General features: G+C 43.7%; 1 protein-coding gene across 1 annotated transcript in view; it reads right to left on the reverse strand.

Annotated features, from left to right (window-relative positions):
* The window catches only part of ZC3H3 (zinc finger CCCH-type containing 3), a 605,196-nt gene extending 583,447 nt beyond the window's left edge, over window positions 1–21,749 (reverse strand). The window contains exons 1-3 of the mRNA XM_030219843.1: window positions 21,680–21,749; window positions 17,489–18,926; window positions 1,584–1,783 (exon numbers count right to left, since the gene is read on the reverse strand). Of these exons, the coding sequence (XP_030075703.1) occupies window positions 1,584–1,783; window positions 17,489–18,926; window positions 21,680–21,725 (1,684 nt within the window). The 5' untranslated portion in view covers window positions 21,726–21,749. The remainder of the gene's footprint in view (window positions 1–1,583; window positions 1,784–17,488; window positions 18,927–21,679) is intronic.
* Between the last annotated feature and the right edge of the window lie 397 nt (window positions 21,750–22,146).

Below are 22,146 nucleotides of genomic sequence, written 5' to 3' on the forward strand. Positions count from 1 at the left end.
CTACACAAATTCTACCATGTTTAGTCAAACTCCTTTGAATCTACTACAGACTCTCACTATTGCACATAAATTGTAACCTTGTTCGATACAATCTGTAACCAATTTACTCCAGAATCATGTAAGTCACACAGAATCTACCAATAGGCGGGAAAATGTGGAATACAAATGCAATAAATAAATAAATACATAAAACATCTTATTCTTCAGCCAGCCTCTCAACGCCCTCCCTATCCATCCAAAGCATTCCCTGAATTCACCAAGGTTTTAGCTTCCATGACCTCCACAGTTATGGCATCTCAGCACTAGTCATCTTCCTCTGTAACTATTACATGACTAACACTAAATTCAGCACTCAGGTCCCCCTTCCATGCCTTATTTCCATATTTTCTAATAATCCACAAAGCCACAAAAAAATAACAAAGCAATTGTGCCAAACACCCAGCCTCCACCTGCTCATTGAATATTTGAATTTCTATTACAGTCACTCCATGCAGATTTACCCAGTGCCATCTCGGAAGCCCAGTGTAACTATACCACTATTGTTAGGTTCACCACCACTCCTCTTTGCAGGTTATGTAATGCCTTCTTGGAAGCCTATTCTGTGGATAATTCTGTGTACGTGTGTATTAGTTTGTGCGTATTAGTCTTCTTTTAACCCGAACAACTACCCAGTGTAACTCAGAATAATAGAGGTGTGTCTCACTACAGAGCCACCCACCTTGGCTTATACAAAGCTCCTCCCCTGGCTCAGTGAAATGGCTGTACAAAATAAATAACAACACACCTTCAGCCTGGATTTAAAATCAAGGCTCTAAGATCAGATGGCAATTAATTTCAGGCAAGCTGAGATGACGTTCCTTGCTGCAGCCTAGTAATTGAGCAGTCATTTGATAACCATCCACGAGGCGCCATCACCACTCAAACATGGAGGCTACTGCCTTCCCATTGGGTTGTGAGGGATTATGGAAGTGGGAAAGCCAAGAAGAAGCAGGGGAGAAGAGGACATAACTAAGCACAGTTTAGGACAGGGAGAAACGGCCGCAGAAAACAGGTTTTCAGTACAATCCCTAAACATGGGCAGAAGAGCAACGAACTCCAAGCCTCCAGCAAGTAAAAACTATCAGAAGACGACAACATAAAAAACACGATTGTTGTTGTCTGGGTCTTGAAACACCCGAGTAAGTGGAACCGAAGTCTTCTAAGTGCATTTCCATTTGGTTTTCAATGAACTCTCTTGGTTCCACTTACTCAAGATGCAACCAGATCCAGGCAACCACACCAATCATGACACCAGCTGTACAAGCCTAAGAAAATATCTAAAATAATTTACCCGACAGAATATATTCCTCAAAGAGCCCATGGCCCACATTGGAGCACAGGTGCTCAGAAAGCTCCACCATAAGTAAAAAGCAATCACTTCTTTACAACGAAATCCTGCATGCTGACAGATGGCACAGCTTTGATACTCCTCTCTTTAAGTTTCAGCTCCAGGCTGCCTGACACCTCAGGGATAGGACCAAGTTTGAAAATGAAAGCACAGAAATGAACAGAACAGGACTTTTGCTCCTTCCTTCCTTCCTTACCTTCCCTCACAGGCACATGCTGTCTGGGTGCAGGGAGCCGGCGAAGCCGATGCTTTGTGATTTGCACCAGCCCTTTGGATGAGGTTCTCTTTACCACCTGGGGAGATTTGCCCCTCACAGTATTTCTCCTCCTAAGCCAGTAACGACTTTTCACAATCACTGCTGGAAATGAAGAGCTGGCCTTCTTGTCTGTTGGAGAACTGTAAAGAAAAAGCACAAACATCAGCTCCCAGAGCAGAATCACATCTGACTTCAACATCAAACACAGCACTGGGGCCAGAGGAAGGCAGAAAGAGGAGGATAAAGGGAGAAAGTTGGAAAGGCTGCATGAAACAGGGAAAATAGCTAGGACAGCAAAAATTACTACTACTACTTAACATTTTAAGCGCTACTAGGGTTACGCAGCGCTGTACAAATTAACATAGAGGGACGGGTCGTCAACAGTGGAAACCATACTGAAGGCATTGAGAAAAGCGAGAGACTTTTTAACATTTTCTTAAACATGTCCGTGAAAGCATTACAGATATAGGAACCTACAGAGCATTTTGGAAATTAGAGTTCATTGAAAACTAAATGGGAAAACCACTATCAGAAGACATATGTGGTAGAATTTAAATATTGAATTGAATTAACACTTCTTTGCATTGACCAGGTATTAAAAGGATAAGACCTTGTGACCTTAGAACACATGTAACAACATAAAAGTAGCCATATGGGTAAGACCAATGGTCCATCTAGCCAGTATCCTGTTTCCAACAGTGGCCAAGCCAGGTAACAAGTACCTGGCAGAAACCCAAATTGTGGCAACATTCCATGCTACAAATCCCAGGGCAAGCAGTTGCTTCCCATGTCTGTCTCAACAGCAGACTATGAACTTTTCCTCCAGGAACTTGTCCAAACCTTTTTTAACCCACATATGCTAACCGCTGTTACCAGATCCGCCGGCCAAAGGGTGATCTTGCCAAGCTCATGGCCTTTGCATTCTGTCAGGGATTCAGGGATAATGTGAGCCCTTGGACCCCTGCCGAGGAGCGGCAGCAGCAGGCAAAACTATTCTTTGAAAAAATATTTCCTCCTATTTGTTTTTATTTTCCATGCTAACTTCTTTGAGTGTCCCCTAGTCTTTGTACTTTTGGAACGATTAAAAAATCGATTTACTCTACTCGTTCTACACAACTCAGGATTTTGAAGACCTCAATCATATCTCCCCTCATCCGTCTCTTTTCCAAGGTGAAGAGCCCTAACCTCTTTAGACTTTTCTCATATCGTTTTGGTCACTCTTTGGAAACTTTTCTAATTCTGCTATACCTTTTTTGAGATATGGCGAGCAGAACTGGTATCCTGAAACCTGACTGGTTGGAGTGTTCTCCAAGGACTGGACTGAGTAATAACAGTGTCTTTGTGTGAATCCCCAAAGAAACTGTTTCCAGCCCCATGAAAGCATATCAGGCCACACTTCTGCGGTGCAACGAACAATGCAGCACATACCAAACTGCTGCAGAATAACCTGGACAAACAGGAGGAGCAGCTGTTAAACAGCAAATGAGATTTCAGTACAATAAAAAGGAGTATGTAAGGTGGTGGGCTTGAAGAAAGGAAGGAGGTTAAAGTAACCAATAAATGAGGAAAGGGCACAAGGACAGACAAAGAGCCTGGACCCAGCACAGCATCAATCAGGGTAAGACAATACACTGAAATCCTCTGCCCAGTGTGTGGCGGCAGCCAAAAAAAGCAAACAGGATGCTAGGAATTATTAAAAAAGGGAAGCAAAATAAGATCAAGAATATTAAAATGCATCTGTATCACTCCAAGATGCGACCACACCATGAGTATTGCGTTCAAATTCGGTCGCCGTATCTCAAAAAAGATATATGGAATTAGAAAAGGTTCAAAGAAGAGCAACCAAAATGATAAAGGGGACGGAACTCCTCCCGTATGAAGAAAACCTCTTTCACCTATGACTCTTCAGTTTGGAAAAACAGTTGACTGAGGGGAGATATAATAAGTACATAAGTATTTCCATACTGGGACAAACCAAGGTCCATCAAGCCCAACATCCCTGTTTCCAGAAGTGGCCAATCCAAGTCATAAATACCTGGCAAGATCCAAAAAAAGTACAAAACATTTTATGCTGCTTATCCCCGAAAATAGGCAGGGATTTTCCCAAGTCCATTTTAATAACGGCCTATGGACTTTCCTTTAGGAAGCCGTCCAAAGTTTTTAAAACTCCGCTAAGCTAACCGCCTTTACCACATTCTCTGGAAACAATTAAAGTACTATAATTAAACATTGAGTGAAGAAACATTTTTTTTCCAATTGTTTTAAATTTACTACTTTGTAGCTTCATGAATGCCCCCTAGTCCTAGTATTTGTTGGAAAGAAGTAAACAGATGCTTCATCTTCTACCCTTGCACTCCAATATTATTTTATAGACCTCTATCATATCTCCCCTCAGCCGTCTTTTCTCCAAGCTGAAGAGCCCTAGCCGCTTTAGCCTTTCCTCATAGGGAAGTCACCCCATCCCCTTTAACATTTTTCATAGCCCTTCTCTGCACCATTTCTAATTCCACTATATCTTTTTTCAGATGCCGTAACCAGAATTGAACACAATATTCGAGGTGCGGTCACACCATGGAGCGATACAAGGGCATTATAACATACTCATTTTTGTTTCTATTCCTTATCTAATATACCTTACATTCTATTTGCTTTCTTAGCCACGCCAGCACACAGAGCAGAGGATTTCAACGTATCATCAACGACGACACCTAGATCCCATTCTTGGTGGAACCTTGCAATGACGTAGCTATAATTCGGATTCCTCTTTCCCACATGCATCACTTTGAACTTGCTCACATTAAACGTCATCTGCCATTTAGAAGCCCAGTCTCCCAGTCTCATAAGATCCTCTTGTACATAAGTACATAAGTACATAAGTAGTGCCATACTGGGAAAGACCAAAGGTCCATCTAGCCCAGCATCCTGTCACCGACAAGTGGCCAATCCAGGTCAAGGGCACCTGGCACGCTCCCCAAACGTAAAAACATTCCAGACAAGTTTATACCTAAAAATGCGGAATTTTTCCAAGTCATTTAATAGCGGTCTATGGACTTGTCCTTTAGGAATCTATCTAACCCCTTTTTAAACTCCGTCAAGCTAACCGCCCGTACCACGTTCTCCGGCAATGAATTCCAGAGTCTAATTACACGTTGGGTGAAGAAAAATTTTCTCCGATTCGTTTTAAATTTACCACACTGTAGCTTCAACTCATGCCCTCTAGTCCTAGTATTTTTGGATAGCGTGAACAGTTGCTTCACATCCACCCGATCCATTCCACTCATTATTTTATACACTTCTATCATATCTCCCCTCAGCCGTCTCTTCTCCAAGCTGAAAAGCCCTAGCCTTCTCAGCCTCTCTTCATAGGAAAGTCGTCCCATCCCCACTATCATTTTCGTCGCCCTTCGCTGTACCTTTTCCAATTCTACTATCTCTTTTTTGAGATACGGAGACCAGTACTGAACACAATACTCCAGGTGCGGTCGCACCATGGGAGCGATACAACGGCATTATAACATCCGCACACCTGGACTCCATACCCTTCCTAATAACACCCAACATTCTATTCGCTTTCCTAGCCGCAGCAGCACACTGAGCAGAAGGTTTCAGCGTATCATCGATTTTTCACAATCTTCTTGCAATTTAACAACTTTGAATATCTTTGGTGTCATCAGCAAATTTAATTACCTCACTAGTTACTCCCATCTCTAGGTCATTATAAATATGTTAAAAAGCAACAGACCCAGCACAGACCCCTGGGGAACCCCACTAACTACCCTTCTCCACTGAGAATACTGACCATTTAACCCTACTCTCTGTTTTCTATCTTTTAACCATTTTTTAATCCACCATAGGACACTACCTCCTATCCCATGACTCTCCACTGAAGTCTATGAAATCGTGAGTGGTGTAGAACGGGTAGAAGTGAATCGATTTTTCACTCTTGCAAAAATACAAAGACAAGGGGGCACTCAATTAAATTACATAGAGGTACTTTTAAAACAAATAGGAAGAGGGAAAAATTAGGTCTTACCTGATAATTTTCTTTCCATTAGCTCTTCACACTATTCCAGAACATGTGGGTAGTCATGTTCATCGACCAGCAGGTGGAGATACAGAATACAGAACAGAGCTCCACTACAAAGACCCCTGCCACCAGCCCAGTTCTTCAATACAAGTCATCAAGCAGGAGAGAAAGAAAACCAGACCAGGAGCATGTGCAACACAAGACAAAACAACAAAAAACAATCTGAAGTCATGGCCCCAGGAGGAACAATACAAAAGGAAGGTGCCCAGAGCTGCCAAGCAGGCCGTCAAACCACGAGTGGGCTCCTGGAATAGTGTGAAGAACTAATGGAAAGAAAATTATCAGATAAGACCTAATTTCTCCTTTCATTATGTTACTTCCCAGTATTCCAGGACGTGAGGGATGTTCAAAAGCTATCCCTACAAGGGCAGGAACGTGGCCTTGCCATACACAGAACCAATGCCCCAAACACGGCCTCCAACTGCACACCCACATCAACTCAACATTGTTTACGAAAAGTATGCAGCAAAGCCCATGTTGCAAGCCCTACAGATATCCACCGGAGTGGACAACGAGACCTCCACCCAGGCAGTCGCTGTAGGCTTTTTACAGTGAGCCTTCAAGCCCTGAGGGGGAGACCTCCCCTCCAGAACAAAAGACAAGACCACAACCTCCTTCAACCATCGGGCAATAGACACCTTGGACACGATGAGGCCCAGCTTTTGCTTGCCAAAGAGGACAAAAAGCCTATCTGACTGATGAAAGTCCTAAATATTCAACCTCTCAATGCATACTAGATCCTTGTCCTAGTTACCTTATGAAGGAAGCTCCTAATATATTCATTAATCTGCTTCAGCAGCATAACTCCTTCCTAATATTCACAGCACTTTCCCTGATAATAACAGTTCTATTATCCTAACACCAATACCAAAAAACAATTCAATCACCATAACTGATGTAACAAACTACAGACCAGTAGCCTCCATTCCTTTGATGATAAAAGCGATGGAAGGAATAGTAGCAGCACAAACTATGGACTACCTTTCACATTTCTCCCTACTAAACAAATCACAATCAGGTTTCAGACCACGCTATAGCACCGAGACTGTCCTTACTACCCTTGTATCAAACATAGTAACATAGTAGATGACTGCAGAAAAAGACTTGCATGGTCCATCCAGTCTGCCCAACAAGATAAACTCATATGTGCTACTTTTTGTGTATACCTTATATTGATTTGTATCTGTCATTTTCAGGGCAAAGACCATATAAGTCTGCCCAGCACTATCCCCTCAGACAAGAAATTAGCATAAGGTCTAAGATCTTAATAATGCAGTTTGATATGTCTAGCGTATTTGATGTAGATCATAATATCCTACTAAACATACTAGACAACTTTTGCATATGTGGCACAGTCCACAAATAGTTTCAAGGATTCCTGAAATCAAGATCTTACAAAGTGAAAATGAAAGGAACCTTATCCTCTCCTTGGTCACTGAACTGTGGCGTCCCTCAGGGCTCTCCATTATCACCCATTCTGTTTAATATAATGATGTCACCACTAGGTAACAGACTAGAAACAGCAGGATTCAAAACATTCATATATGCTGATGATGTTACCATATACATAACCTTCAAAAAGAACATTCAAGACATCTTACAAAAGGCAAAACTTTGCTTAAATTTGATGGAAACCTGGGCCTCAGAATCCAAACTAAAGCTAAATAAAGAAAAAACTAAATTCATGGTCATCACCAACCTATTTGACCAATTGACAACAATCTGAAAATTCTAGGTATAATTATAGATAAACATTTAACATTTGTTACTCAAGTTTCCTCAGCAATCACAAAATCTTTCAGGCCTCTTTTGAAACTAAAAAGGATCAGACCCTATTTCTCATCAGAAACATTTAGACTATTGGTACAAATCATTAACATTAACTCAATTTGTTTACTGTAATGCCATTTGCACTTCCCCAGCTGTAAAGGACTAAAATACAAGGTGATACACGCCACCACCTTCTCTTACATGAGCACGCAGCTGTGGAATGCATTACCTACAGCCCTGAAAGCTACTAATGAAATAACCAACTTCCGCAAATCTTTGAAGACACAGCTCTTCAACAAGGCCTACAAAGAGAACCCATAACCTCACAAACTACCTCACCAATCCTCCTAATTATTATAGTCCACCTTCCATACTATCCTGCCTAACACCTTCCTTTCCTTTTCTCTTCTCTTACTTAATCTCTATACAATACTAAGTGTATCTGATATCATGGAAGGACTATGTCATAACAAACTCTGTAAGCCACATTGAGCCTGCAAATAGGTGGGAAAATGTGGGATACAAATGCAATAAATAAATAAATAAATTTGTGCTGGCTGTAAGGACTACCCATTGAAAAAACTCCAAACAGCTCAAAACACTGCAGCCAGGTTCATATACAACATCTCTCGCTTTGAAAGTGCCTCCCCTTTATTAATCAAATTACACTGGCTTCCCATCAAAGCGAGAATCACCTTCAAATTATGTTCCTTTATGTTTCAAATCCTAAATGGCACAGCTCCAGACTATACGGTACCATTAATAAACTTACCTCAAAGAAACGCTAAATATGAGGCAAGAAACTATCCCAAATGGCAAAAAAGTGATCTACAAAACTGTCCACTCTGCAGATTTCACTTACCTAGGAACCAAATGGTGAAACTCCTTACCACCCAAAACAATATACAAGAATATACTAGATTCCGAAAAATCCTCAAATTGTTCCTATTCAAACAAACCCTCACAAAGAACAACCATATCTCAAACAACTAATTATTACCTGAATTGGTTATTACTCTATTTACCATTAAAGTTCTCTTTGCTTCATGTACAATTTCTCATTCATAATAGATTTTCTAAATGTTAAACATCCATAGCTATCCCAGTATGTTCATGGTACTGTATTGTAAAATTGGATTCTTACAACAAATTACTTTCTTATGTATTATTCCTTGTTATCTATCCTATACTGTTTATTGTAAGCCACATTGAACTCAAACTTGTTTGGGATAATGTGGGATATAAATGTCACAAATAATAAATAAATAAGTTTGTCACTTCGAGACAGCGCAGAAAGCGCTCTACGAATGTCCAGAGAGAGGCAAACTGAGCACCTACATCCTCCCAGCAACAGGATGGGAGTTCCACTGACTGATTTACATGGAAGGCTGACATGACTTTAGACAGAAAGCAAAGCACCATTCTAAGTGAAACCCCCAGCTTTCAAAAACCGGAAAAAGGGATCCCGACAGGAAAGTTCCTGAAGCTCCGAAATGTGCCACACCAAAATCACCACCAAGAACACTGTCTTCAGCATGAGATCTTTCAAGGTCGTCTTCCAAAGCGGCTCAAAGGGAGACCGCTGCAGAGCCCGATGGACTAGATTGAGGTGCTATTCAGGAAAGGGTGCCCGAAAAGGCGGATGAACCCTACTTACTCTCTTCAGAAAACGAACCACATCTGGGTGCTCCGCCAAAGATGAGTTCTGCAAGCAACCTTGGAAACATGCCAAGGCCACCACCTGTACCTTCAAGGAACCTAACACCAGACCCTTGCACACCCCAGACTGTAAGAATGACAGAATGTGACCAACAGAAGAAGAAAAAGGATCCAATCCCCTTTCAGCACACCAGCTTTCAAAGGTGCGTCACACGTAGGCATATGCCATGGAAGTAGAATACTTTTGAGCTTGAAGTAAGACCACAATGACCAAGCAGGATCCAAACAGCCTTAGCCGAACCCGATCAAGGGCCAGGCCAAAAGACCAAATGGGGAGGGATCCTCCATGAACACCAACCTGACTGAGAAGTTCCAGCTGAGAAAGTCGACCTCCACGTTTAGAGCTCTCGCAACGTGAGCTGCAGAGCAGATGTTTTTCTGCCCAGGCTATCAGCAAACCGGCTTCCACTGCCAGCTGACCGCTATGAGTCATTCCCACCCCCCGCTTGTTGATGTAGGCCACCACTGTCGCACTGTCTGAGAATACTCATACCAGAGACTTTCCCAACGGCGGAGTAAAGGCCACCAGTGCCCTGCAGACTGCCCGAAGCTCCAAGCAGTTGATGGCCCACAACACCTCCACTGGAAACCACGAGCCTTGGGCCAGGCGGCCCCTGCAATTGTCCCCCACACCCAACAAACTGATATCCATGGTCACCACTTCCCAATGCAGAATTGGAAAGGGCACCCCCAGGCTCAGAGACTTAGGAAGTAACCACCACCACATACTCTGTCTGGCAGCTAGCATCCTAGGAAGCCGGAGACCAGTGGCTGAGCCACTGGATCTCTGAAGCCACATATATGCCCTCGCCCAGGGCACCATCACCACAGCCGCCCTCATGGACCCGAGAACTTGAGCATAATCCCAGGCCTGGCATTGTGGCAGGCGGAGGAGAAACCGAATCTGATGCACCAACTTCATGCATCACATTTCCGTCAGAAAAACCTGGGCCCGCAGCATTTCCAATAGAATGCCCAGATATTCCAGCTGCTACGATGAAACCAGCCTGCTCTTCTCGAAATTGATCACCCAACCCAAGGACTGGAGAAGTCGAACGATCGTGGAGGTCGCCAACACACTGTCTTGATAGGAAGATGCCAGTCGTCCAGGTACAGGTGAACTTGGATTCCCTGTTGCCTCAGAAAGGCCACCACCATGATCATGATTTTGGAGAAAGTCCTCGGGGCCATGGCCAGGCCAAAAGGCATGGCCTGGAACTGAAAGTGCCGGCCCAATACTGCAAAGCTGAGAAACTGCTGATGTGGCACCCAGATGGGAATGTGCAAGTAGGTTTCTTTGAGGTTGAGAGCGATGAGATCCACAACTGGCTGCACAGTACCTTCCTTCTGTGGAACCACAAAATAGATGGAATATTAATCTGCATTCAGAGAGAAGAACAAGAATGATGGCCTGAAGTGCCAACAAGGTATCGACCATGTCCCTGATCAGAGCGGTCCTTTGACAAGAAGACCGTAAGAAGAGAGGAGCGACCGGGTGGGAGAACTCCAACTTGTATCCATCCCGCAGAATGTCCAGCACCCACTGATCCGTAGTGATGGTGGCCCAAACGTCCAGAAACGCCGGAAGACGCTTTTGATGGACCCCTGAGACACTTTATAAGGCCCACAGCCTGGCCCCCTGGCAGTAACCCTGAGGGCTCCTCAATACAGCGCTGCCAGAGCCTCAGAAATCAGGGAGCCCAACTCCTCCCTGTAAAGTAAGCGGAGCACCTGCAGGTCATCACCCTCCCCTGGAAAGATCTCACCCTCCTCCAAAGGCTCCGCCAATGAGGGCACCTCAAAGCATAAAGATGCCACCTTTGAGAGTGGAAAAGCCTGAGACCAGGCCTCCTCAGGGTCCACCAAAACATCCCATCTGGGCCTCATAGAAGCGGGGGGGGGGGGCACCCCAACTCCTGGAACCATGGGAGAAGAAACAGCCTGAGGGGAAGCACCTTGCTTGAGCAAATAAGCCTGGTGGAGCAAAAGCAGAAATTCAGGAGAAAAGGGCAGGCCCTGACCCAGACCCCCCCCCCCCCCCCCCACGAGATCACGAGAAATCCTCACACACTGCAGTCGCACACTCCGTGCCCTGCCCGACACTCGCGTGCTCCAGCCTACACATCATGCAGCGGCCCGAGGAGGAGCGGCATCCTCCACAAGATGAGCAGTGCTTGACGCCCTCCGTGGGAGCTGCCATCACCAACAAACATACCACTCAGGGATCTCTTTTTTTATACTGCCGGAGTTACTTGTACTTTACTGTTGTTTTGTTTTCGTTTTTTTAAACGAAGCGCAAAGCACCACTCCGCAGCATACAAGACAGGGTTCTGAGGCCCCACTCATCAAAGGAGACTCGCTGTACGTCCCTTGCACATCCAAGGGCCAAGGCAAACCCCAGCAAACACTCAAAAGCCCGCCAGAGCACTTCCGCACCCTGGCCACCTGATTCCTCTTATTACTATGGTTTGTTTGTTTTGGGTTTCTTTTGTAGAAAACTGTAAGCCGGTTGCTGAACAGGCCGGAAGATGTGGTAATGGCGGTTAGAGTATCTGGGTTTAAAAAAGATTTGGACAAGTTCCTGGAAGAAAAGTCCATAGTCAATTATTGAGACAGACATGGGGAAGACACTGTTTGCCCCGGGATTGATAGCATGGAATGTTATTACTAATTGAGTTTCTGCCAGGTACTTGTGACCTGTATTGGCCACTGTTGGAAGCAGGATACTGGGCTACATGAACCATTGGTCTGACCCAGTACGGTTATTCTTATGTTCTTACAAAAGGAGGCAATATCCCAGTGAAAGGAGACTGAGGAAATGCAAAAAGGGACAACTTTCATGATCAGGAAGAAGTTAAGAGGGATACTGCAACTGTGGAAGTCTTCCAGAGCCCAGACGCCAATTTCTCCAAGAGAACATTTCATGCTGTTCAGCTATGAAACTGGAGGCTGCAGGTAATTCCAAAGCTAACAATTTATCTTACCCTGTATAAGGTTAAAAGTAATAATAGCTTTCAGCTGAAGGGGGGGATGAAGTTTCTGGTATTGAGGGTAATTTGTCACAAGAAATTGAGAATACTGCAGATCAAATTATCTGGGAAACTACTCTGCTAATTTCATTGGTGCGAAAGCCAGACAAGAACTGGATATTTAGCCAGTCTTTTCCTTAAAGAAAGCAATCTCTGGCTTCTTGATGAGAAAATGTGAATTCCTTCTGATGGAGCTCACTGAACATCAAGGCTGCCTAAACCTGTGACTGGAGGTGTTGAAAGAGGGCAGCCCAAGCTCTGCTGTCAAACCAAGTACAAGAAGAATCCATCTCTCTTTGGAGCAAGTCATACATTTTATTTTCATTAAACCGAGGGTCCTCATTTCTAACTTTGGGGGTAAATCTATTATGCACAAATTACCCCTGTAAATGTTTAGAATAATGGCATGTAGTTTGTGAACAAATACACGCATATATGCCAAAAGTCTTCCTAGGTGCTAGTCTGGAAATGTGTATATTTTACAGGTAGACATACACATAGGCAGAGCGTGGGCAGAACTGCCACTTACACAAATAACTTAGAGAATACTAGAAGATACAGATGTTATCTCTGGCAGTTCAGGGTGAGCTCTACGGCTGGCATAAGTGTATTGGTATTCTATAAAGGAATGTAGGAGCCTATAAATAGGTACTTTTAAATAGTATGACAAAACGGTGCGTTTCCTCTTCCTCCGTTGCTGTGTGGGAGGCTTGATGGGACAACAAATGGTGACTGGCAGTAGCTGGGACTGAATGAGTGATGCTGTGTGTATTTGGTATCTATCCCCTTCCTCTCCTCTTGCCCTCAGCCTCGCTCCACTCCCCCAGCACTTATCCCCTATCTTCCTCCCTCTCTGCAGTTTTGTGCTTATTACCTGCTGGACAGATACTTAGTAAGTGCTATTGCTTGAAGGGTAAGGTGTGATCCTGAATCACAGAAACATGGAAAAATGTAGGCAGATAAAGATCATATGGCCTATCCAGTATGCCCAACAATGCCATCTGTTCTCCCTATCACTTCCTTAGAGATCCTATGTACCTATACCAAGCTTTCTTGAATTCTGATACAGTTTTTGTCTCGGCCACCACCACTGGGAGGCCGTTTCATGGATCCACCACCCTTTCTGTAAAGATATATTTCCTTAGATTATTCCCGCGTCCTTCCCCTTTCACCTTCATCCTATGGCCCCTCATTCCAGAGTTTCCTTTCAATTGAAAGACTCACCTCTGTGCATTTATGCCATGAAGGTATTTAAACATCTCTATCATATCTCCCCTCTTCCACATTTTTTAGCATGAAATCTTAGCTACCAAGTTCCAGACCAAGCTTTACAAGGTCCCTTCTCATAAAGTACCAAAAAGGCCTTTTATGCAAGTGAAACAGGCTTTACATGTGAAAAACCTGAACCCGTGTGTGTCCAAGCATTACTTTATAAAATACAAGCACCCATCCCAATGCCTCCTCTGTTTCCATGGAATAACCACAAGCAGAAAGAATAAGAGCGTCATTTTCCATATGTAAAACCTGCCTTCTACATTTAGCATCTCAATGCAGTTACTGCTCTGGACCGAAAGGAGATCATTTTATAAAGTTGTTTTCACATATGCACATAAATAGCTTCTTTTAAAATAGCAAGCAGCCTGAAACTACACACGTGGGTTAGAAAACATGCTGTTTCACAGGCGCTTGCATAATCCAGGGAAGTGCCTACTCCTGCAAGATAGATGCCATATCTGCTGCTTACCCCCATCGATTTTAGGAAGTAATACCCAAGTAGGCATCCACTTGCCTCTTAATCCAAGCATTCTGTTATAAAATAACACTCCATGAGTAGAAGAGTAGTCTAGTGATTAGTGCCATGGGCTGAGAACCAGAGGAACTGGGGTCAATTCCCACTGCAGCTCCTGGTGACTCTGGGCAAGTTACTGAACCCTCCCATTGCCCCAGGTACAACATAAGTACCTGAATATAACATACTGCCTTTCTGTGGTTACATCAAAGCAGTTTCCATGTCAAATCCCATCCTCTTTCCCTTTCCACAAAGCAAATTTTCAGTCAGCTTAGGTCAGCAAGTCAGCCTGCTGAACCTGCAGTCCTGGAGTTAACCAGATCAGATAAGTTATCCGTCTCCCTAGACCATGCCCCTGGCACACTTCTTGCACCTCCCAGACTAACGTTCCCAGTTCAAGTTGTGGGCCAGATGGATTTTAAGCACTCACTGGCACCAAAGTTTTAAAACGAACTGTATGGTTGAGTTGGTGATTTAACTGCACATCTCTGCTGAACAGCGACCCCAATCTGTACTAACTGGAGATCTCGTTAGGGGTTATTTTCTCCATTTTGGAATGTATTAATTTGCTTTTATTATTATTGTTCTGGAGCTTGGTGAGCAGTTAATTAAGTTATAAATAAATGGAAATCTGAAAGAACTAACTTAATTTGTATAGTCAGCACTGCTACCCATCTTCGTCCTTTCTTAGATAATGATACTTGTGCCATTCTTCTCCATGCCCTAGTTATTTCTAAACTCGATTACTGTAATATGATTTATATTGGTCTCCCACACTCCCTTATTAAGAAACTACAATCAGTTTAAAAACAAGGCTATGCATATTAATGCGACATTTCAATCATGTTTCACCTCTACTAAGACAGCATCACTGGCTATCACCACTTTTCGTCAGCAATACAAGATTCTTATCTTAATTCAGAAAGTACTTTATACACAAAACCCTGCACATCTATCACCACTGATCATACCGTACAACCCTGTATGTACCCTACACTCTTCAATCCAATGCCAGTTAGTTATTCCTTCGGTTACACACACAAGAATCCAATCTACCTGTCACTCAGATTTCTTTTCCGTCAGTCCCTCCTTATGGAATACCCTACCTTTTGTCCTTTGCATTGAACAATCCTATCAAAGTTTCAAAGGTGCTCTAAAGAACCATTTATTTACCTTAGTCTTCCCTAGTAACCTCTATGTTGATGGCGGGCTTGCCAGCTGGGCAATGTTCCTTGTCGATTTCTCTTTTACACTTGCTGGTCTAATTTCTTGTTTCTTTGATGCTGGAGTTCCTTGTCCTTCACTATTGATTTTATAGATTAAATTGTAAACCACTTTGATTATATGAAAGGCAGTATATTAAGCCTCAATAAACTAATTATACAGCTAGTGCCGGCCCACAAATATGGATAATACTGAGCCATTTACCAATTTACACAGATAGGGAAATGACCCTTCAACATGGAAGAAAGCCCCTGTGGAGAGCTGGGAGCCTGCAAGTAGCCATTCCAGTAGGGTCTCTGTTCCCTGTATAACCAGGGGCAGTCATCAGGGTGAACTCCGTGCTGTGGAGGATCAGACAAGCGCAGTGCTGTTAAATTTACTGTCTTCTTTCAATGCCCATGAGAGTAAGCTAAGAGAGCTTCCAGCAGACAGACCAAGATTTTAATTACATAAGAACACAAGAATAGACATACTGGGTCAGACCAATGGTCCATCTAGCCCAGTATCCTGTTTCCAACAGTGGCCAATCCAGGTCACAAGTACCTGGTAGAAAACCCAAACAGTACCAACATTCCATGCTACCAATCCCAGGGACAAACAGTGGCTTCTACCATGTCCATCTCAATAACAGACTATAGACTTTTCCTCCAGGAACTTGTCCAAACCTTTTTTTAAAACCAGATACACTAACCATGGTTATCACAGCCTCCACCAATGAGTTCCACAGCTTAACCATTCTTTGAGTGAAAAAAATATTTCCTCCTATTTGTTTTAAAAGTATTTCCATGTAATTTCATTGAGTGTTCCCTGGTCTTTGTACTTTTTGAAAAAGTGAAAAATCGATCCAATTTACCTGTTCTACACCACTCAGGATTTTATAGACCTCGATCATATCCCCTCCCCCTAGCCATCTCTTTTCCAAGCTGAAGAGCCCTAACATCTTTAGCCTTTCCTCATATGAGAGGAGCTGTATCCCCCTTAATATTTTGGTCGCTCTTCTGTGCACCTTTTCTAATTCTGCTGCACCTTTTTTAAGATACGGCGACCAGAATTGAGTGCAATACTCAAGGTGACATTGCATCATAGAAGCGAGATGTGAAGCATGGACTCACAACTGTATATATAAAAGTGCAAGAAACATTATGAGAGTGTCATGTCTTGTGTCAGTGAACAAGAGAATCTCAGAGTTCCTCTCCTAAAGAGCTGACTCAGTGAGACCGTCCTGGGGTAATCAGTTAAGCAAGTCTACACTCTCTGCTCTGAAATCAGAACAGAATTCATTATGCAACACTAGGGAAAGAGGTAGGAGTATCTGCCACTACCGGATTTTTCAGGTTAACCTCTAAAGGACTGGAAAGGCTTCAAATAGATGTTTCCTTAACACCACCACTGAAACAACCAGTGAGAACTCTATTTTGAGCAATTTAAACTAGATGAGTGAGCTCCGTTAACCTTACAGATGTTCTTGATCTAAGGTAACCACCAGAGGGTTTGGTGGACACCCATCTACTATACTCTGCTGCATGCTAGAATGGGACCACCAGCTCATTTCATGAAGCACTGAGCAGATACCAAAGGTCACAACCTTTGGTCACTTCCAACCTGGACTCTTCCAAATCACTAGTAACGTACAGGTAATGGGCTCCACAGGGATGCAGTCCCTTAATGCAAAGTAATAGGACAGTTTCCCGTAAAATAAACCAAACAGGGCACTTACCTAGTAAGATCACTTGAACCTCTGACTATCCAAATCTGAAACATATATTACAGCCCCAGAAATACAAATCATCAAATCCAATGACATTTAAAATGAAAGGAATTTACCTTGATGACGAGAATACGACTTTGCTGATAATAGGTTGTTTTTGCTTTCAAATTACTGACTATCAAACAGGTTAATGATCAGTTCGGTTGATTCATCAATAAGAATGATGTAACAAAATAAATATGGAAGCACCAAATAGTAAGAGAGTGCTTCAGAATTACAGCTTATTAAGTTAAATGCAGTTGGTCTGTTGTTATAGGTCAAAAGTTTAAATGTTTCATATGAACAGAAGGGGGAGGGGTTAGAGATATAATATTTAAAAACTTGGAAACAGCTTATTGTGCAACTGATCTTTAATGAGTACAGACTTATAACTACCTTTTCGTGAATTCATTTGTAACATCTGTATCTTTATACTGTTTTCAATAAAAAGCGTTGAAACATAAAATGAAAGGAATTTACCAGGTACTGTTCCTCCTCCGGATAATTTTAGTCCGACTTTTCACTTTATATCCCGAGTGCACTACATCACTAAATGATGGTTTCCCATTGCCATAGCCTTCAGCTGTCTTGGCTGGTGTCTGAAGCAAATTAGCAGTGGAAACAGACGGGAGTACTGCTCCTGTCACCTTTCGCCCTTCAGATTGCCACCTAAATGCAGATCTTGTGCTGGGGCCTGGTTGCAGAGGACTGGCAGCCTTCCACTTGTATTTACTGGTCGAGGCACCAGTTTTCCCCTGCATGCTCTGTCTTCTCTGCTTGGGCCCGTGTTCTCCCCTGGGTGATGGTTTCAAAATGACCAATCTCTCTGTCCCCGTTGCGTTTTCCTGGGCCCTTGGATTGATCATTTTCTTTCCCCCTCTGCTGCATTTTCCCGGATTGGCGACCCACGTATATTTTGTTTTCCTGAACTTTGAAGCCCTACAGGAAGCAGGAGACAAAACAGCTGCCCTTGGACTACTGAACACCTTGGTAGAGGTCATAATTTTTCTTTTTGATAGGTTCCCACTCTGCAGTGAAGGAGTAACCTGACCAGAGCTGCTATGGGCTTTGGGGTTTGGAAGGCTCAAGGCTTTGGAAGAATGTCCTCTCAAGAGGTTGGAATATGGACCCTGTGAGTCTAGTTTTCTCTCTGAATGTGTCCAAAGTGACCCTTGATTATGTGACGTAGAAGACTTTAGTGTCTTGGATGCTACTGCCAAATAACTTGTACTGATGCTTTCTTGTAGAACTGAAATTGGTAAAGACACGTTACCCACTAATCGTTCAGAGGTGGCAGAAATGCCTGCCGGTCCCAGATTTTTCAGGTTAATCTGTGTTTTATGTCCACTGCCAGGTGTGCTTTTCCGCTGTGATGTCAGAACAGACTTTCCTTTGTCTCTCGTGCTGATGCTCTGAGATCGAGTGCAGACCTCTGTCTCTTCACACCTTCTGAGAGCACACGATCTCAAGTCTCCTTCTCCACAGGATGTCTTAAGGGTCCCCGGTACACCATCGCTGCCCAAGACAGAACTAGCTGGTGGTGACACTCCTGCCCTGGTGGCTGTACTGCTTCCCACGTTTAAGACCTCTTGCCTTGCTGGTATCACTTTCCTTATGGCAAATTTCTGAGCAACATCCTTGTTGCTGAAAGCCTGAGAGGGGCCAGCAGACACACAGTTTCCATTGTCAATGGAAGGGGCAGGAGGTCTGTTCACCAGCGAGTATTTTTTCCTCCAGGGATTCCCTTGATGGTGATGTGGCTGCTGCTGCTGCTGTCTGTAATCTTTCTGCAGGGGTCCTGTGCTGAGTGTCCTCTGCACATTGTAGGATGCTGGTGCAGGCTGCCTCCATCTTGAGCCAGAAGTTGTCCGGGGAGCTGGAACATTTCCGTGCACGTTCTTGTGATTGGTTATAAGATCTACAAAACAAAAGCATGGGAAAGTATTAGTTTCCAGCAGCAGGTTTTCCTTTATCTCCACTACCTGGTGCATTGATGTATGTATAATCCACTCTCTTACATTCTCTTCTTTTTAGTCATTCCTGGGTCAGGTTTTGATCTATATCTGGTTACTGAGGTAGCTATTTCCAATTCTTGCTATATCTTTGTACTTGGTATATGTCTCTGTCAACTTTCAAGAAATGTTACTGCCATGTCACCATAGTGATACATAAATTTAAGGCGCGTTCAACGCTAACATGCCCACACATTTCTAGCATTAGCGTTAGCATTTTTAACGTGAGTGAGTAGTTTATGCATGCTAAACACTAACGCACCCATAGAAATGTATGGGTGCATTAGGGTTTAATGCACCGTAAATTTATGGGCGCGTTAGAAACGCTAACACACCTTAGTAAACATACCCCTAAAAATGGTCCTGATGGGGGAAAATAATTTCTCTACAAGCTCATATTCATAAATCTACCAAACAACAAGAACTTGACTTTAGGCAACTTATTCAATATCTAGATGGCCAAAATAAACATCAGGCTACCCCCCCCCCCCCCCCCCACACACACACACACACAATTAGCGGCATTATATAAAGCTCATGTGAAACTTTCGCCTTGGAACTTAATATTATACAAGATCAAATGCAGCACACAACAAAAATATTATGAATTTAATAATAGGGCGAGCCGGCTTCTTGCACACAAATTGAAACAGGTGGCACACTGTAATGCTATTAGCTCACTGGTGAATAACATTGGGCAGCTCTGTACTCAGATGGCTGAAATTCAGGGTGAATTCTTAGCTAATATCAGCAGCTTTATACACCCAAGGAGATGCCATCATTAACAGATATTCTTTCCTTCTTAGAAGGGGAGGATCTACCTGTTCTATCGCCCGTTGAACAGGATACGATGTCGGCTCCTATAACAAATGATGAGATACTCTGGGTGACTGAGAATTTGCCCACTGGGAAAACGCTGGGTTTAGATGGCTATAGTAACCGTTTTTATAAATGTTTCAAGAGAACATTGGCCTCAATACTGGTTAGAATATATAACTCCATAACTGATGGTACAACCCTGCTGCTTTCTTGGAGACTTGCAGGCATCACAGTGCTACTCAAACCTAATAAAGACCACCAGAGATATGGCTCTTATCAGCCTATTTCACTCTTAGGGACAGACTATAAAATGTTTACAAAAATTTTAGCGAAACGGTTACAGGTGGCACTACCATGTTTAATTCATTCTGACCAGAATGCTTCATTCACAATAGGCAGACTTTTGGCACTTGATTGATAAGGCACAAGCACAAAGTGCAGTTCACATAAAAACAGTCGGGTCTAAGTCAGCGCAGGAGGAGGAAAAGAACTTCTGTGCAGCTGGTCACTTCCTCCTTGCCCTAGCCAGCAGGGGAGGGGAAGGAGGTATACCCTCTCTCACACCTGCTCACGGTCCAGCGGCTTAGCACCCCCCCCCCCAATGTTTACTTGTAAAGGCATCTTTCTTCCCTCACCCAGAGCTGCAGCTGCAGGTCCATAAGTACTACTACTACTATTATTTAGCATTTCTATAGCGCTACAAGGCATACGCAGCGCTGCACAAACATAGAAGAAAGACAGTCCCTGCTCAAAGAGCTTACAATCTAATAGACAAAAAAATAAATAAAGTAAGCAAATCAAATCAATTAATGTGAACGGGAAGGAAGAGAGGAGGGTAGGTGGAGGCGAGTGGTTACGAGTCAAAAGCAATGTTAAAGAGGTGGGCTTTCAGTCTAGATTTAAAGGTGGCCAAGGATGGGGCAAGACGTAGGGGCTTAGGAAGTTTATTCCAGGCGTAGGGTGCAGCGAGACGGAAGGCGCGAAGTCTGGATTTGGCAGTAGTGGAGAAGGGAACAGATAAGAAGGATTTATCCATGGAGCGGAGTGCACGGGAAGGATGAGTGTGGAGAGATACTGGGGAGCAGCAGAGTGAGTACATTTATAGGTTAGTAGAAGAAGTTTGAACAGGATGCAAAAATGGATAGGGAGCCAGTGAAGCCAAAAAAGGTAGAACTTCATACTGCTGGGGGGGGGGTGAGAAGAGACCTGTGTGGCTGGGGGGGATGACCTGTGTGGCAAGGGGGGGGTGTCACGTGTGGCAAGGGGGGGGTGTCACGTGGCCTGTGAGGGGTGCAGTGAAAAATTACTTGGACACCAAGGGTGCAGTGAACCAAAAAAGCTTGGGAAAAACTGCTGTAGGCTGTATTTCTCATACATAATCCTAAAACTCAACAGCCTAGCATAATCAGGACAGGGTTGGGCACCTCATCATAATATAAATACATTTTTAAACACCCACATACAGGTCCCCGCATTTTTTAGTACCGAGGAAAACCGGCAGCAACCAGCTGACAGGGTCCCTACAAAACATTTAGGCCCTAGGCATGTACCTAGCTTGTCTATGCCTGAATCCTACCCTGTCATCTCCTTCTTGTTCTAGTAAATGTTTCACCAGTGTTGTCCCTTTCAGCTACTATTCCTGAAAACGTGTACGCTCTATGTCCCTCTCCTATTTGTATTAAATTATCATGGAACACCACTTTACATACAATATTGGTAAAAACACCCAACCGCCTGGGTTTGTATGGACTGGCTCTCTGCAGCCCTCCCAGAACACCTGCAACCATCAGATTCCTCCCCTCCCTCCTTCTCCTGCAGGCCGACACAGCTCCGCTCTTACCCTGCAACCGCTGGATTTGTCTCTTCAGAGCCTCCCGTTCGTCCATTCCTCTCTCCGCCGGAGACGCCACACTGTGCGTCATCATAGTGCGACCGCCGACTGAGGAAGAGTAATAAATGACCTCGGAAGCGTCAGCTGGTTTCCTAGGCGACGGGAAAAGGAGGACACCACCAGTGACGCACTGCTTGACCCCGGGTAAGCTCTAAGGAGAGGGTGTGGCTAGGACCCGCCTCAAACTGTGATTGGTAGGCGTAGCCTGGGGGAGCCCTGCACCGCGTCTTAGTTAGCCCGGAACTAAGTAACCGGAAATGATTGATTCGGTGGTTGGCGACTAGGGTTGGTTGTATTGAGTGGCGTTAGGTTGTATCGATTATACGTGTATTTATTAACCGAGTATAGGTGCTTGAAGTTGAACAGCCCCAATATTAAGCAAACTCTATTACTTTGACCAGGGAGCATTCGTTTGT

Source organism: Microcaecilia unicolor, chromosome 1 (assembly GCF_901765095.1).
Source record: "Microcaecilia unicolor chromosome 1, aMicUni1.1, whole genome shotgun sequence".
In the NCBI taxonomy this organism is placed as follows: Eukaryota; Metazoa; Chordata; class Amphibia; order Gymnophiona; family Siphonopidae; genus Microcaecilia; species Microcaecilia unicolor.